The sequence below is a fragment of the Mauremys mutica genome, chromosome 1 (genome assembly GCF_020497125.1).
Source record: "Mauremys mutica isolate MM-2020 ecotype Southern chromosome 1, ASM2049712v1, whole genome shotgun sequence".
In the NCBI taxonomy this organism is placed as follows: domain Eukaryota; kingdom Metazoa; phylum Chordata; order Testudines; family Geoemydidae; genus Mauremys; species Mauremys mutica.
This window is the reverse complement of record NC_059072.1, coordinates 104,885,232-104,903,427: the sequence shown is the minus strand read 5'-3', so window position 1 is coordinate 104,903,427 and position 18,196 is coordinate 104,885,232. Positions and strand designations below refer to the sequence as shown.

At 44.2% G+C, this 18,196-nt stretch overlaps 1 protein-coding gene and 1 long non-coding RNA gene across 7 annotated transcripts; one reads left to right on the top strand and one right to left on the bottom strand.

Annotated features, from left to right (window-relative positions):
* Window positions 1-660: 660 nt before the first annotated feature.
* Window positions 661-9,695, bottom strand: LOC123350747. Of its 2 annotated transcripts, none has more exons than XR_006573810.1 (4): window positions 9,545-9,695; window positions 6,734-6,934; window positions 6,104-6,187; window positions 661-4,246 (listed from the first exon to the last, which is right to left on the bottom strand). It is a non-coding gene; the product is annotated as an uncharacterized LOC123350747 (long non-coding RNA). The 2 variants fall into 2 exon arrangements; XR_006573811.1 differs by lacking the exon at window positions 9,545-9,695 and adding an exon at window positions 8,972-9,391.
* MRPS33 (mitochondrial ribosomal protein S33) lies at window positions 9,488-17,124 on the top strand. 5 transcript variants are annotated; one of them, XM_044989417.1, is made up of 5 exons: window positions 9,489-9,681; window positions 11,367-11,414; window positions 12,629-12,691; window positions 13,685-13,940; window positions 16,658-17,124. In XM_044989417.1, the coding sequence occupies exons 4-5, from the start codon at window positions 13,726-13,728 to the stop codon at window positions 16,761-16,763; spliced, it is 321 nt and encodes a 106-aa protein (XP_044845352.1). In that variant the 5' UTR covers window positions 9,489-9,681; window positions 11,367-11,414; window positions 12,629-12,691; window positions 13,685-13,725; the 3' UTR covers window positions 16,764-17,124. The 5 variants fall into 5 exon arrangements, with proteins under 5 accessions (XP_044845358.1, XP_044845352.1, XP_044845340.1 ...); XM_044989395.1 differs by having other exon boundaries at window positions 9,640-9,745; XM_044989423.1 differs by lacking the exon at window positions 11,367-11,414 and having other exon boundaries at window positions 9,488-9,681.
* Window positions 17,125-18,196: the final 1,072 nt, after the last annotated feature.

Genomic DNA, 18,196 nt, shown 5'->3' with positions numbered 1-18,196 from the left:
GGAAAAATCAATATACATAAGTATAAGAATAAGATGTACACTAAAGTGGTTTCCTGCATTGTTCATACTTAGTTTTTCACTGTGCATACTTATTTTCCTTTCATCTTTGTTTCTAAGGCTCTCCATAAAGTTGTAAGTGGAAATCACAGGAGGGCACTGGGTCAGGCTTCCCCTGGTGCCCCAATAATAGGTTGCATAACTAAGTCTTTTATGACAGGTTTCAGAGTAGCAGCTGTGTTAATCTGTATCTGCAAAAAGAACAGGAGTACTTGTGGCACCTTAGAGACTAACAAATTTATTTGAGCATAAGCTTTCGTGGGCTACAGCCCACTTCATCAGATGCATAGAATGGAACATATACACCTCTGCCTCGATATAATGCTGTCCTTGGGAGCCAAAAAAATCTTACCGTGTTATAGGTGGAACCATGTTATATTGAACTTGCTTTGATCCACCGGAGTGCACAGCCCTGCCCCGCCGGAGCAATGCTTTACCGCATTATATCCGGATTTGTGTTATATCGGGTCACGTTATATTGAGGTAGAAGTGTAGTAAGAAGATATATATACATACAGAGAACATGAAAAAGTGGAAGTAGCCATACCAACTGTAAGAGGCTAATTAATTAAGATGAGCTATTATCAGCAGCAGAGAAAAAGCTTTTGTGGTGATAATCAAGATGCTCCATTTTAGACAGTTGAAAAGAAGATGTGAGGATACTTAACATGGGGAAATAGATTCAATATGTGTAATGACGCAGCCACTCCCAGTCTCTATTTAAATCTTTTATACACCTCTTCTTATTTCATCCATGCATGTCCGGGACCATATATGATAAGGTTTCAGCCCCTGCCCACGTGTGTTATTCCAGCTAACCATAGTTAAACTTCCGACCACTGGTGCAACCCATTTGTGTTAATGTATCAATAGTTTTGATATGTGAATGCAGTTAGCTGCATGGCTACCTTATTGCAAAGGTACCCTAAGGTGCAACTGTATGTTCATTTGTAGTTTACCTATTTATCACGTAGTGCGTTTCTAAACTATCACAAGGTACATTTCACCAGCACAGAATACTCACGTTAGCTTATGCGACTGCAAACTGCTTTTGGACCTCGCTAAGCCCTTACTACTAAAAACCTACAGCCAAGCCTATTTTTAAAACATATATTTGGATTTTTCTAGTTCCTGTTACAGCTTCAATAACGTATATTATTATTTCTCTAAGGATGTTAGCAAATAGATTATATTTTACCCAAAAACACATGCCCTCCAAGGTCAGCTTGGGGCCACCAGGCAACAATTCTCATGTATCTTTGTTGGCAGTGGAGTACCAGCTGAGCAGGTTCTTTCAATAGTGAAAACAATTTCTATAAGAGCAGGTGACATCTAGGATTAAAAGCATTCTATTTAGAAACAAGTCTGCTGCTATCTCCTATACTTCCGTATTTTGCTCCTTTTTCTTTATTAATAAAGGTATTTGCATAAAAATGCACTCTTTGGCTCTTCAGAGTTCATCTATTCCTGCAGCTTTTTTCCCCCACATGAAGTGTTTGTGATATTCACAATTGGTTGCTGTGGAAATGATTAGATCACAAAGAGAGGATTATAATTTTAGGTAGGGAATATGCAGCAGGAAGAGATGAACTCTCACGCAAGGAGACCTAGTTTCTATGCAATTGTCATTGGTTCCTTCTCTTTCTCTCATTCTGTATTATTACTAAGGAAAGTATTTCTACAGAATTGCTACGTAGGATGGTTTCCAAATGGTGTCAGCAACTCTACTTCCTAAACCGACAATGAACTGAGATCACAACAGTGGTTAGTTTCTTAGACACCATAGTTATTTCCCATTGAAAATTGCAATCTGATACATTATAGTTCTAAAGCTGACATGGAAAATGAGGCATTATTATAAACCTATAGCAAGACATCTCTCTCTTAGATTAGCATTTTCCTATGGCACCTTTCAGACTTTGAAAGGATGGACCACTGGCAGAAGAGAGAATACTGGACTATTGACCCAGTATGGCCATTCTTTTGAGATACCCAAGTGTTTTACAACAACACGTTAGATACTCATAGCACAGTGACTGTGAAAGCAAAATCAGCAGTCACCAGACACTGTGGGGAAATACCCGTTCTCAGTGCCCAACCTGGATAACTGGGCTAGCTGCTGGTGTCTTCCGAGGGAGCTGAGAGAGGAGATCTTCCTCCGCTCTCCACAACCTCCACATCTATCTTGGTGCTACTACAGTAGCCTCTGTACCCCTGCATATGTTGGGTCAATGTTGGAGATTCTGTGCAACAACAGATCAATTGTTACTGTGTTACATCCAAACAACCACTGCATATGGTTGTGTGGGAACCCTTACGGAGCTGAGTTCTGTAGGGATTCTGGGTGTGTGCATAACCCCTGGCAGCAGTCTCTAAAAATTCTGTTTCCTCCACCCTCAATGGTGCTGAACTAGTACTGCTTCAGGCAAGGCCTTCTACACACGTGGAGGAAGGAGCAGGATTTGGAGCTCCACAACAGTTGATACAGACAAAGGGAGTTCCGTTTAATATCTGCTCAGCAGCAGCAATCCTCACCCCACTCCAAATGCCACACTGCAGTGTCAGCACTAAAAATAATGAAGCCAAGCCTAGTGTGGGATTGAGCCCAATGCCTTCTGAGTAAGATGCAAGATGCTGCCAACAGAGCTATACAGACGGCTTTTATAAGTGTCTAAAGGTTCCAGAAGGGATATTAACTTCTCAGGGGAGTAAATTCTCAGGTAGTCTGTGCTATAAAAAAGAAGATAAAATTATGTAATACAGCAGGGAGAATGGAGAGTTTAATATGCATTTACAGGTCACCCCTGAGATTGTTGATGGCACACTTCTGTTTATTACTCAAATGGGCTGATGAACCCTCTCAAACTTTTTGTTTGAGAAATGGTTATCTTCCTGAGGATTTTATCACTCGAACACTTTTTTTTAAACAGTTGGTCAAACATAGTTAGACGTGGACAGATGTTTTTTTTTCATTTTGGAAACCCTTGAAAGATACGCTTTCAGATGAGCTCTGCAAAGGATGATGGGATAGGAGCTTTGAGAGCTTTTATCAGCACAGAGCCAGATGTCTCCATTATGTCTTTTTCCTTTCAGTGGATTCTGTCATTTTAATTTTTCCTTTCTTTTCCAATGCAATATTTTGTTCTTGTCAAAATGACAGGCTTTTGTTGATGCTACTTTTAAAAAGTTTTGTTGCATATAATATAAAATGCTGGTAAAGTAATAAGAATACTCTGCATAGGTAAAAGCCCCTTTCATCTGCATACGTCAAAGCATTTTACAAACCTCAACTATGCCTCACCATTTGTAGCCGACAAGGCGGTGGAAGCAAGAGTTCAGGCTACCAGTTAGAGCTGGGTCCATGATGGGCAGAGTCAGGAAATGAGCCAAGGGTCAGTACCAGAGGGACAGAAGCCAAATGCCAGAGGCAGGGGGTAAATCAGAAATGTAAGCCAGAGCCAGGGATCAGTTCCTGAGAGACAGAAGTTGTATGCCAGAACTGGATGATCAACCACAGCCATAAGCCAGAGGCAAAGCTGGAGATCTAAGCCAGAAGTCTGAAGCCGGTGGGGAGCAGGGACTGGAACAAAGGCTGGAACAATGCAGGAGCAAGGACTGGAACAAGGGCAAGCACAGCTGAAGACATGGTACACATTGAGCAGCTGCTGATCTGCTGTGGGGGGCCAGGCTTATCAGCAGGGCTGCTAAACCAGCATCCAATCACGGGCTGTGGCCACTCTGTCAGTTCCAAAGCAGTGCAACTGGGCTCATGGGTTACCTAGAAGCAAAGTTAATCAGGAAGCAGGCCAGAAGCTCCTGGACACCACTCCATCTGTGAAGTATATTATTATCCCTAGTTTACAGAAGCATAAGTTGTCAAGCAGGTTAATTCACTTGCCAAAGATCACACAGGGAGTCAGTAGCAGAGCTAGGAATAGAATTCAGCAATCCTAATTCTTCTTCAAGTTCTGGTCCCTATATGAATTCCACATGTGGATACACATATGTGCCATGTGTCTGAGTCCAGAAGTTTTTCCAAGCAGTGTCCATTGATCCATACATGTGCAGTATCTTCCCTCGTGCTCCGGACTGAGGGCATAAGGGGTGGTGCGGGTCTATGCCTCTCCAGTTCCTTCTTACTTACGCACGGCCTGAGTTGCAATCCTGTCCTCCTTCGCTCTTGCAATCACTAAAAAAAAATTGTAAATATTTGATGTAAATAGTTGTCTTGTAGTTTAGAAATCTTTGAGACTCTTTGTCGCTATAGCAGAAAGTTCAAGGGGCCCACCCATAACCTCATAAAGAATTTCTAAGTGCATCTTGGAATGCATATTAGAATAGTATCAAATAGCAAAGCTTCCCCTTCCTGGGGGTGTTACAACTCACTCCACATGAGCACAAGCAGTCTCCACAGCATCCTTATCAGACATCCCACTGCAGAACATTTGCAAAGCTGCAACATGGCGATCTGTCCATGCATTTATGGCAGAATACACCCTGACTCAAGCAGCAGCTGCTGATGCAGCAATAGGAATGGCTATATTAGAGGCAGCTCTGCAATCAGCTTCCTCACACCCACCTTTACACTGATCACTGCTTGCAAATCACCCATATGTAGAATATACATAGGGACCAGCACTCCAAGAGGACGAGGTTACTTACTGTAACTGGAAATTCTTCAAGATGTGTGGTCCCAATCTGTATTCCACTACCCGCCCTCCTTCCCCTCTGGTTCGGAATCCTAGTGCACAGCGATAAGAGGAGGAACTGGAGAGGCATTGACCCACACCATCCCTTATACCGTTGGTCAGGAACACGAAGGAAGATACTGCATATGTGCGGGTCAACGGACACTGCTTGAAAAAACTTCCAGACTCAGGCACCTGGCGTGCATGCATACACCCGTGTGGAATACAGACAGTAACCACACATCTCAAAGAATGTCCAGTAACAATAAATAACCTCCTCTTCCCAGGCCCTTGATCTAACCACAAGGAAACATTCCCTCTCTTAAATTTTAAATATTCCATCTAATGTTAGCCATGTATTAGGACATACGTTTGAACTATGAATCATTCAGTCTAGATGACATGCATTTGAAGACAGGGGGTTTTCTGTATCCCCCTTTATTTGTCTCCATTCATCCTCGTGTACCCCATACTGTGCTGATCAACTAATCCATTCAAAAAGGACTTGATGCACTTCCCTCACATACGGTCAATACCATTTCAAGCATCAGTCAGAGGGTAGCACTAGAGACATAAAATGTGCTTGCTCTCTTTCCCCAGGAGGTGAGAATGCTGCCTCCACAGCCCCACTGGCCTGGAAAGCAATGAGCTTGAGACTCAAACAAGCTTTGAAAAAATAATTTAGATTTTTCTTTTTAATTGATGCCAGTCTTGAAATCTCCTACACCACAGTGTTTCTAATGGGGCCAAAGTGGCAGCGTTTAATAGCAGCTTCCTTGCAAATTTCCTTCTGAAGCACTGACTTCAGTGAGTTATCTTAAAGCCACAATATGTTGCAAACAACCACCCAAAGACTATTGGTCTAATAAAAGATATTACATCACCCAAAGACTGTCATCCCCCTAGTACAACATATTCTCCATAGTGGGATTTGCATTACTAGTTGTTCTCAGGGATTAGTGTGAATCACTGGAAAAGACAGCCCAGTTCAAGCTCACAAATTAATCACATTAATCATTAACCAAAAAAAAAAAAAAATCAGACATAACGTATTTTTTTAAATAGACAGCACTTGATACTCAATGCAAATTAACACAGTGCCCTATGCAGCTCTCTACTTGAGTCAAAATACATCTTCTAACTTCAATATTTAAAATAGAACAGTCTAAAAGGTGTTCCTTCTACAGCATGAACCACCTGCTATAAGCAAATTGATAGGGTTAGGAATATTTATCCCATCCACAGTGGACTAGGATTTATTACCATGTATTACACATTTCCAAACATAAATAAAAATTAATAAATTGAGACTATCTGTGAGTCACAAACTAACTGATGCACAGATCTATTGTACTTACTGGTGGTCGTACTACTGCCCTCTAATGGATAGACTGAGACAGGCTCCAGCATGCATAGTGTGTCCAGAGTCCCACTGTCCAGGCCTGTTTATGTTCAATTTTAAATGAAAATGTACAAAAAATATGAATCAACCAAATAGGTGACTTCATATAATTAATGTTATTGCCCTGTAACCCGCACACAAGATTTGTCCTGCACTTTTACCATGATGTCTGATTAACCACTCCTTCCTATGCTCTACTCTGCCAGTACCCTGTGTCTTGATACTTCCTTCATCGCAAATTCCCATGCCTAGAATAGCCACCCTGGTTTTATGCCCCATGTAACTCTCCTTCAAACCTCATTTCAAGACTCCCCTCTTTTGATCAGCTTTGTACTACCAACCCTCATCCTAGACATTGTCCAAGCCAAAAATATTACTTTATTAAGAACCAAAAGCCAAGAAAGCTCTAAAAAGACATGTTCATAATACTCAGCTTATCTTCCAATCTTTCTTTGTTGTCACCCTCAAATACCTCCCATTCCCCCTCCTTTTGCTCTTCTTCTCCATCATTGTGTCAGTCTAATTTAGATTATAAACCACTCAGAGCAATACGACACTTTATTTGTCAGTAAAGCACTATACACACCTATAGTACTGCATCTTCTTCAAGTGCTGTCTCTAACGTAGAGACTGTTGATCACCAAATTCCATCTTTTGCAGTCACAACAAAGTTGTAAAGCTTTCACTCTTCTTTGGATACCAGTCCACCTGATGACATTTCCAATATAACTGACTCTCTTTCTTCCTCTTCCTGGTTTTCCTATGATCTTGCCTGATAGTATGAGTGCTGAAATGTCCACAAAAAGATGTGTTTTTTACCTAGGGTCTCAAGTTTACTCTTTTAAAATTAATCCTTCCCATAATTTCTTCATTCATATGTCTACACATACAGTGCTGCAGCGGCACAGCTATGTCGATACAGCTATGCTGCTACAGCACATCTGATGAAGACGCTCCATGCTGGTGGAAGAGAGCTCTCCTGTCAACATAAAGAAACCACCTCAGCGAGTGGCAGAAGGTCTCCCACCGACATAGCGCTGTGCACACAAGCGCTTATGCTGGTATAACTTACTTAGCTCAGGAGGGTGGTTTATTCACACCCCTGAGCAACATAAATTATGTGACATAGGCTGTCCATATGGAGCACTTCAGCATTCTAGTGCAGATGTGCAGTTTTAAATTTTGACAACACAGAAATCTTTGGAAGTTGTTGAATATATCTTTTACAAGCTGTATCCCTCTCTTGATTTCTTCATCACATCTCCTGTCTGATGTCATTAGATCCCTTAAGTAGGGGAACCTATTCACTTGTTCCACCACTCAACCACCAAAGTATAGATGTTGCCTAGCTTGTGCATCACTGTTTACTTACTTAGTATTGCATAAATAATAAAAATAAAAGCCTGATTAAAAACAAGTAGCTCTGCTCTGTGCTCTGAACACCATCAACTTCAGGGAACAAGGTGAAGTGTAAGCCTTATGAACCCACTCTGTTTCTTCATCCCGTATCTTCCTGTGTTCATCATCCTGGGCTGGAATGGAGGTGTATAAGGAATGTAGGAAAGAATGCCATGGAAACAGGGCCACAGAAATGCTTACTGTATTTACCACAGCCCTTTCTCTGTGACTAGAGGAGCTCATAATAAAGTACCAGCCAAGTGATCACCCATGCACTATATCATTAGCAATAGTCCCAGAAGATGGTGGGAATCTTCCATTCCAGCCCATTCACCTTAGCAAATGGTTAACGGTCTTGGAATCCAACTAGGATAATAGAAACAGGAGCATGATCACTTGTGGACCATTGGGAACAATTCTGTATATGAATGAGTAGTGTGCTACAGACCTGTGAGGCTTTCACAATGGTGCTTAGCACTACCATAGGCAATTAACATTACTGCACTTCTTACCTACAGTAAGTGCTACTGTACTTAATATAGGCAACATCTCAGGAAGAACAAGTTCTGCATCAGGAGTACTCTACAGATGATTCCCTCCACTAGTCCCATAAAGTCTAGGAACTAGCAGATCTTAAACTTCTCCATGGGCACTAGAGAGAAAGGCAATCTCTCAGACCATTTACAGCTTCACAGATTGTAAAAAGTACCTTACTTTCCAGGTGCAATGTAACAGGCACTAAGTGGAAACTACATTTGTGCTTTGTTAACTATTGTGACTTTGTCGTCCTGTATGTTTGTACAGTTTCTAGCTGAATGCGGCCATAATCCTGACAGCTCTTTGCATGCTACCATCATAACTAATACATATAGTAGTAACGGATAAGGAACTGATGAGAAAACAATTTTTACTTTACTATTGGTCTAAGACTAAATAACATGTGGTTGTTGTTTTGTTGACAGAAGGAACTATTGATTTGCAAACAGAAATATACACCCTGATTCTGCACTTTTGTACATGCTTAAATTTACTCCAACAAGGGGAACACTCGTTCACAAATGTAAGCATGTGCATGCTTGCAAGGCAGAGGCAACATTGAGACAAAGGGCCAAGGGGAAGATGTTTCTAGCTAGCAGAACTGCTTCATGATGGAGCCAGTGGCACAATGAATAACAATAGATCAGAACCCAGTAGGTTTGAATCTTAACTGAGTCATGAGTTACTGGAGCTTTTATATAGTGTAGCAGTTCTAACGTTAGCCTGAGGCATTAGATGTCCCTTAGCTGGAAACCAAGCAGGATTATTTTAGGCAATCAGACACGACGGGGATTATGCTGCATAAAAACTTAAATGGAAACAGAACCTTTACAGTAGGCACATTTTTAGGCCAACCAACACTAAAAGGGAAATTAGAAATGTAAAGCACCTAACAGGTCATCTAGTCAGTGCCTTGCCAGCGTCGGATTGTTCTGTGCCCTACATTTGCTCATTCGTTATCCCTTTTAACAAGGTGGTTGTTCCAAGCAGGGAATTCACGTATTTAAAACAGTGGCAGAAGATCTGTGGCGCTTACGGACGTTCAGGAATTAGCTCATAGGGCGGCAGGCAGATGCCGTGGGGGCAAAGCTCGCTGCGGGGGGAAGGGCTGCTGAGCATCGGGCAAAGAGCCCCCTTCTAAATGAATGCCCCGAGGGCGCTGCAGGCAGGGCACGGCAGCGTCCCCCTCGCTCCTGGGCGGGGGCGGGGGGGTGAGTGAACACCTGCTGCCTGCCCTGGGGATTAGGCAGCGGCTGCCTAGCAGCGCGCTCCCCGGGCGCGTGCCGCTGCCCTCCGCCCCTCTCCCAGGAAACCCCGTGCCGGGATGCCCCCCCTAGTCAGAGGGACAGAACCAGCCGCCGCCGCCGCCGCCCGCCCAAGAACGGGCGGTGACCCAGCAGCGGGCGCGCGCCCGGGGACGACCGCCGCGCCCCCACCCTCGGCACTGCAACAACCGCCGTACCCTGACGTCACCCACACGGGGAAGAAGGGACTCGAGCTGGCGGCGTCCGTAGAGCGCATGCGCACGGCTAACTCCCGTCTTCTTGTGTTGGGCGGTGACAGGGCGCCGGCGCTCTATGGCTTTGCCGTTGCAGCCCGGTGAGATTAGCGGGAGGGACACTTCCGGTGGGGGCGGTGGCTGCATGACCGGCAGGGCAGAGAGGTGAGGTCGGGGTGGGGGCGTCTGTGAGGCCCGGTTAGGGGGGAGAGCTGGGAGCCCAGGAGGCTGTGCGCCAAGGGGAGGGGGCGCGCCTGCGTGTGTTGGGGGGGGGGGAAGGGCTCGTGCGTGTGTGTTGGGAGGGGGGAGGGCTCGTGTGCGTGTGTGTTGGGGGGAGGGGAGGGCTCGTGTGCGTGCGTGTGTGTTGGGGGGGAGGGGTACCTGTGGTAGGGGGAAGGGCTCGTGTGTGTGTGTGTGTGTGTTGGGAGTTCCTGTGGAGGCTAGTAAAAGGGAGGGGCTCATGCGTGTATATATTGCAGGAGGGGTACCTGGGGGGAGGGGCGGAAGTTGGGAGGGGCTTGTGTGTAGGGTAGTGGGGGAGGGGGCTCCTGTGTGGTATGATGTGGGAAGGAGGCGTGTTGCTGTGTAGGGGGCTTCTCTGTGCATGTTGGGTGGGACGGAGGAGAAGCTTGTCTGTGTGCTGTGAGGGATAGCAGCTGTACCTAACTTTAAGGAATAACTTAGTGTAGGGGGTGAATTTATTGGCCCTGAACTGTATCAGTGGTTCTCAGCTACAGAGATTGTTGTGATATCCCCACCATGGATACTGCAGGCTTTTGCAATTGGTGCTCGCCATGGCATCCATCAGGGTCTTGTAAGTTCTGGATGCGGCAATGAGATGGAATGTTTCACTGTTTTAAAAAAAAAAAAAATTCCTTCACTTTTTAAAAATAAAACTAATGGGAACATTTTTGTTATAATTTGGTATTGTAACCCAACCCCTTTATTCTTGTTTGTCAAAATCTAAACTGTGCCTCCGACTTAGAATGCTAGTGTCTTTCCTCTTCATGGAAAGCACTTGAAATGATGTAGGGCCCTTAGAATGGATAGCAATGTAACATTAAGAATTAGTTCATATTTTATCAGAAACTGTTGGAAGGAGACAGGTGGCTATTGTTGATGGGGATCACGCTCTTCTGTTTCTGGCCCTCTCCTGCATTGTCGCCTATCTCTAAAGACACTGTCAGGTTAAAAATTATATTAATAAGGGAGAACTAATCCTGTGGTCTGCAGGTCTTTTTAAAGACTGTACTGTGGGGGCCATAGTGGAGAAAGGGGGAGAGGCAGTAAGTAGGAGTGAAGGAGAGGGAAAGAATGGCATTTAAGAGGAAAAGGAGTGGGATGAGGTCAGGGCAAACAACCTATCAGAAAACAGCATTCAGTGTTAAACAGTGCTAACAGTCAGTCTGATAACATCACTGTCATCCAGAAGTGTGGGCCAGCCCCTAGTGTGGCTAGCTCAGGGGTGGGTAAACTATGGCCCAGGGCCGGCCCGCCAGCCAATTTAATCCGGCCCTCGAGCTCCCGCTGGGGAGAGGGGTCAGTGGCCGCTCTGCGCAGCTCCCGGAAGCAGCGGCATGTCCCCCCACTTCTGGCTCCTATGCATAGGGGCAGCCGGGGGCTCTGCACGCTGTCCCCACAGCTCCCATTGGTCAGGAACTGCGGCCAATGGGAGTTGCAGGGGCAGCACCTGTGGACAGAGCAGGGCACAGAACCACTTGGGGCAGTGTGCAGTATCAGTAGTCTTTCATGTACTATGCTCAGACTTTCCATCTGCTTCTCACAGAAACTCAGGTCACCAAGGAGACCGGCTTGGATACCTCTTCAGACACTGGTGGGAGTTTTCAATTTTTACCAGTTTAATCTCTCTGGTATTCTTAGATTAGATAGGATTAGCTAAGGACTCCAACCTTGGATTAGGCTATTTAGAAGATCCCAGCAGGGACTATTAAATTAAAAGCCTATCACTATTCTGCTGTCTTGCATCATCTAGGAGCTAAGAGTGGTTTCATGTCTCCTGGCACAGTGGAAAAGGGAGACTGGAGAGGGTTGGTTGTGGCACAGTAGAGTGCATTGGTATCTGTGCAGGTGGTGGCCAGTGCAAAATAATAATCAATTCCATTTAGGTCTGACCTACAAATGCAGGACTTCAGGATATCTGTTTAGAAAAGGCCGGTGCTGTGATTCAGCCTGGCTGTCTGATGTCTAGCTGCTGAAGAAAGAGAGCCACTGTAGCACAGGAGAGGCTTATGTTAACTCTACCATATGTAGCCCATGGTTGTGATAAACTGAGATGCTGGACTGCAGCTGTTCCAGAACTTCTCTCTTCTCACGTTAGGACATTGCTTTGCCGTAAAGCCTCTGACACTTTGCTTGCCCTCCCATTGTAGTTCGTCTCGTATTCTCTTTTGACCCAGAACACTTCATTATTATTTGGGTGCTGAATTTACTTCCTCCCTCTGTTTCGTCTTGCTATTGAGCACCAGTGGGAGCAAATCTAAGGAGGCGATTGTGCACCAGCTCCTCCACTATGTAAAAGCCCACGTGGGGTAATATTTACTTCAAGATAATGTTATTAAACAAAATATTCCCAATTAATTTAGTTAAATCTACTTGGCTTGGTCCTACAGATGGTCTTCACTGTTGCTTTTATACATCTCCAATATTTTTATGCTCATCTTGATTCTGTTGCTGGTTTCTGGATGCAATTGTGAAATGCTTTTTAAAAGAAAATAAGGACTTTACAGTCAATCTAGTGCTCATGAAAGAATGCTGACAGCTCTAAAGATTTAAACCATCACCTGTTCACCAGACAGGCATGGTATGGGCAGCACAGGGGGTTTGAAGTCATTACAGGATCATGGGAATCCCGTATGATCTTGTTCACTAGCCCTATATGACATATAACATAAATTGCTTGAAACTCCACTGCCAGGAATATCCCAAACAGAGGATTGTACCTCTGTGCCTCATATGCAATGCTTCCCCAGTGGAGCTGACTGCAATAATAGAGAAAAGCAGATCTAATCCTCTTACTCCTGTTTATAGCTGTCAATCCTACGGGAAGAATCAGAGGGGCGATCTGCTGCTGAAGCCAAGACAAATAAAAGGGTTAGTCTTTTCCTTCTCTCACTCTCTCATTTGTCTCATTTTGTGTAGCTGGCTTCCCCATTGATCCCAGCAAGTAGAGTGAATCTAACAAGGTTTGTCCGGTTCATTCAGTGGACAGTAGGAGCTTGAGAGCTATTCTGTGGGAAAGAACAAATTTAAATAGAGAGGAAGATGAGGAAAGAAATGGGGAAGGAGAAATGTGAAGAGAGCTGAAGAAAAACATCAAAGGGATCATTAGGGTTGGGAGAGAGAGAATTGCTCTTGTGGTCTAGCAGTAATGGCTAAAAGTTTGGAGTATCTCTCTGAGAGCATCTTATATTCTAGAGAGATTCCATTTGGCTGTCTGAAGGAGCAGAAGTGAGGGACTCTGGAGGGAGTCTCCTTGGTTGGAGGGAAGTTTGTTGACATGTTTGGTTCTCTTGGAAAAGAGAAGGCAAAAGTGGAAAAATAGTTGGAAGAGGGAGGTGGGGACATGCTTCAAACAAAAGGACAGATATGAGAGAAAACTGACAGAAAACAACGTCATGGTGGAGGACATGCATGAAATCCAAAGAGATGAGGAATGGGAGAAAGAAATGGAGATATGAATCTCCTAACTATATTGACATCTATGGTAGCTAGGTGCCTAAAAACCTTTTGAGGATCTTGGCCTGAGTCTTCATGCCATTTAATCCCTGTCTTCTCTGCAGAGACTACCAAATTAAGTGATGTCTCTATATGGAGAACTGTATATTAGGAATTAGACTAGTTTTACATAGAGCTGGGATGACAAACCTCAGATGTGCTAAAAGTGATAAGTAATGTGTTTTATGGTTATGCCAAAGACATTGGCATCAACTGTGTTGCAGTGAGAAATGCAGCCTCAAGCATGATGCCCCTCATCTCGTGTGAATTGCAAGTGTGATTTGAGAGTGGAAGACAGGATCATACTGGCAAACACTTGGGATCCTGGAACATCTCAAATAGCTGCAGTTTTTCCTCTTCCTTTTGTAGGGAAGTGTGCATATGTGTGCGTGTCCATTCTTTGCCTGGAGATGTCTGCTCTTTCCAATTATGCCTTGCGGATGGCCCGCCTGAGTGCCCGGATATTTGGAGAAGTTGTCGGGCCAACAGACAATAAATCCATGAAAGTAGTGAAGCTGTTCAGCGGGCAGCCCCTTGCCAAACGGAAGGAGGTCTACGATTGGTATCCCTCTCACAACACCTACTTCGCCCTCATGAGGAAACTCCGCTTCTTTGGCCTCTACAGGTGATCCATGTGTGTAATGGAGGGGCGGGGGGTGAGGGGGATGGACTGGGCAACAAGGACTTGTGGATTCTATTAGGGTTGTGTTAAAGCAGCAGCAGAACTATTAAAGTGGTGCAGTTCAGAAAACAGACAGGTCGTATAGAAGAAGCACTTTTTTTGCTGTGCTTGGTGTGGGAAGAATAGAGTAAAATGTGGACTGGTTGTTTATGTAGTTTTTCCTGTTTAGATGCACTGAATCTTTTGTGGGCAAGAGCTCGTAGACCAATGGGTGTAGTTAAGCAATCACATGTCAATATGGGGCATGCTGCTTCTAGCTCAGTGGTTCTTAGACTGTGGATCAGGACCCCAAAGTGGTTCGTGGCCCTGTTTTAATGGGGTCGCCAGGGTTGACGTTAGACTTGCTGCAGCCCGGGCCCAAAGCTGAGACCCAAGCACAGGGTTTGACTCGGGACTGAAGCTGAAGCCTGAGCCCCACCACCTGGGGCGGTGGGGCTCAGGCTTTGACTTTGCCCCCCTCTACTGGAGGCCGCAGGGCTTGGGTGGGCTCAGGCTTCGTTGTCCCTCCTTCCCCTCCCCCATGGTCTTGTAATAATTTTTGTTGTCAGAAGCGGGTCGCGGTGCAATGAAGTTTGAGAACCCCTGTTCTAGCTGTTTGGGACAGGGGCCTTATCCGTTAAAAAAGCATTGTTTTGCAAAGCTGATGAATGATAGGTGTGATGTCTGTCTGCAGAACAGAAGCTAAGGCAACAATTATGGGGTGTCCTGTTCTTTCAAGGAGCTGCAAAAGACGTTTAGCATGTTAACACACCAACTGCTAAAATATCTTACCCTGTGTTTATGGCTACTTCAGTACCCATCCTTGAAATTTGGTGGTGGTTGATTTTTCTTTAAGTTTTAAAAAACTAAGTCACCTTCAAACCATCCAAAATGAAGGGAAATTGTTTTCCAAATATAGGAGGACAAAATCGACTAGAAACATTTATATTAAAGCTTCTAAGTGAGTATTACAATTTTGAGTAAGGAAACTCTGAACTGATTACTTGTAGATGTTCTTTGAGGCAGTTAAATGCAGCCTTTACTCTGGCCAACTGGCATGGAATTTATAGGAGTTTCTTTACCATACTAGAAATAGAAATCCTACCTATTATATAGTGACCATCCAGGTGTTGCCTGCACTATTGTAAGAACAACACTTCCTAGAATAACTTCCTCTTGGCACAAAACGCCAAACTATAAACTGTGCTCGCTCAAGTGTCTTGTTTCTTGTGTATGCTCAGAGAGGCCTGCAGTGGCTCAGGTGTGCTATTCAGAAATAAATGTTGTGGCAGGCAGTAGACGTTAGACACAGATCTAAAGACCAAGGGGGCCTGGGAATAATTCTTAAGCTTTTCTGGAAGTATTAAAAAGAGCAAGGCAGCAGCCTTAGACAAGCTTGAGGTGCTACTACCCATTTTCCCACACTTTCCACTGCTAAGTTGCATTTGGATGGGAGATGGAGTGGAATTTATTTAAAGGGTTCTCCAGGATTTCCTATCCTGTACTTCCCCACCCCTGTTCACTTTTTTTACTGCTTTTTTTTACAGCAACTAGCGCAGGGGAGTCCTGCTTCATGACTAGGGCTCCTAGGCGCTATGATAATACAAATAAATAATAAAGATCCCACTGGCAGATATAGATTCCTCCAGAACCCTTCAGTGAAATCAATTGAGAGCAATGCCAGGTGTAACTGCAGCCCTCCCTGCCTCTCTTCTCAGGAGCTAATGACCCAAACTTAAGTCTTTGCATGACATTACAACACAAGATGAGACTTCTGAGCTAGCTTGGGGGCATGGGATTTTGATTTTCTGTCTCTTGTTGATTTTATATTTTACTTCCCATTTGAGCACAATGGATCAATAAATGCACTGTAAGAAATATATATCATTTGTAGCTGATAAAGGCAATCTTGTTAATTCCATAAGTACCAAAGGAAATCTTTCAATGAGATTCAATATAGGCTTCATTCTCTAATACATCTGGACAACCATCAGACTTGCCTGGGAATAGGTGTGGGTGTGGGAGTTGGAGAGCATTGGATAAACAACAAGACTGCAAGTGAGATTTGCATCCTGTTTTTCATTCTGCCACAGACTTGGTGTGACTCTGAGCAAGTCCCTTCACTTCTAAGGCCATGGCTACACTGGCGCTTTACAGCGCTGCAACTTTCTTGCTCAGGGGTATGAAAAAACACCCCCCTGAGCGCAGCAAGTTACAGCGCTGTAAAGCGCCAGTGTAAACAGTGCCCCAGCACTGGGAGCGCGGCTCCCAGCGCTGTAAGCTAATCCCCACGGCAGCACTGTACAGCTGCAAGTGTAGCCATACCCTAAGTCTTGTTTTACCCCACCTTTTAAAATGGAATAACACTACCTCACATGGTGGTGGTAGGCTTCATTCCTTAATTTCTGTTAAGTACTTTGAGATTCTTGAATGGAAGGTGCTGATGTAATGCAAAATATCACATTGTTGGTTTGTTTTCCTCTTGATGTAAAACACACTAGGATAATGTACATGTTGTATGTTTACTTTAGTTCTCATCTTGTTTTGTGTACATCTCTCCATTCTTCTAAGTGGGAATCTACCATTCTGAGTGGGAAGTATTGGCCGCCAGAACCCACTGCACTCTTGTTCTTTTGGAAGAAGTTAAATTTAACCCTCTTCCCTCTCTTTCTTCCATTCAGAGATGAACATCAAGATTTTAAGGAAGAGATGAGGCGGCTGAAGAAGCTCCGTGGTAAAGGAAAGCCCAAGAAAGGAGAAGGAAAGAGAGCTACCAAGAAGAAATAGTGCTATTTTGGAACTGCAACAGACTACTTTGGAAATGTCAGAGCAAAAGCAACCCTAACCCTTTCTTCCCAGCCAGAGATGGATTTGCATGCAGCTGAGTTTATGGCTGCAGTGGGGATTGGCTGTAAGCAGTCTGCCAGATATTAAACTCTGAATCGAACTCTCTTTTCACTAGGCCTCTTTGAGTGCTCAGGTTTTTGGGGGATGATGTTTTTTTTTCACCAGTGACTGTATATATGGGAATAATTCAGTATGTTCCAGCACCCATGATGATGATGATTTTTTGTTTCAGTTGCTATGGGAGCCCTTTTCTACCTGACTCAGCAATAAAAACCGATCTACATGTTTGGTGTTCACCTTTGCTGCTTTCAGTCCTTGTTTCTTGACTTTTCACTTTCACCAAAATACTACATGTTCTACCTGTTTTTGTTCATTAAGTATGTCTTACTTGCTTATATTGATCCCAGTGCTGTTTGGTTCAGACTCAGTAAGAATGATGCCTTCTGCTACTGTGTAGCCCGGAACATCAATTTATAATGCATGCAGCTTTACCCGCCCTACCCTTTACCTTGGTGGTTGCTTTTACTTAATGCTGGAAACAATTCATTTGCATTCTGCACTGGAGGGCACTTTCTGGTCCCTCCCTGCCCACAACACTCTCACTGTACTGTGTATAATTAGATCTACAGATGATAGAAGTTGTGGTGTGAGGATTCTAAATTGCTTCCAAGTTCTGGTCCCTACCAAATGTATTATTGTTAAATATGTATTATTCCAAAAGGAGGTCAGACAAAGATGTTTGTTTATCTGAAAGGACATGTATGTATTATTCCACAAGGAAATTAACTCTAGTTCATTGATATTGGGGGCATCTTTATAGCTAGGCTCCTGCAGCGTTATCCATTTTAGCAACTAGGTGTCTCCTTACCCTTTTTTTGTCTTCCTTTCTATTCTTTCCCATTTTGTGGGTGCAGCAACAGAAGATACGTCCACATCTGTTCCTGTGTTCTAGGTGTACCTTTCTGGCCCTCTTCCCACTTTACATGCTGATGCCTTCTCTTCCAAGTGTATAGGCCCAGCTCTTTCCCTTTCCCCACTTGCACAATGTACTGCTAACAGTACTCCCTTGGCTGCCTTCCTGGATGTGGCAAGTGAATTAGCAGGAGAGGGCCAAGTTAAAAGGCTTGTGTGCATGAGGGGGGAGATTGTAGTACATAGCAAGCTTTCAAACTCCAAAGGCACCTACTGAAATAAACACCTTCTGCATACCCTGGAACATACAGATACACGCTGAAGGTAAAAATCATCAGGGGAGGCATACTCTTCCCTGTGTATCTATGCCACATGCACTTGAGAATGAGGATAACTTTATAGGTATACTCCAGCTGGAGATACCCAGTAGAAATTGGTGTGTGGGTCTATGCATTCACAGT

Coding starts and splice junctions, on each gene's coding strand:
- MRPS33 (XM_044989423.1), top strand. CDS start 13,726: ATGTCTGCTCTTTCCAATTATGCCTTGCGGATGGCCCGCCTGAGTGCC. Junction 13,941..16,657: donor CGCTTCTTTGGCCTCTACAG/GTGATCCATGTG, acceptor TCTTCCATTCAG/AGATGAACATCAAGATTTTA.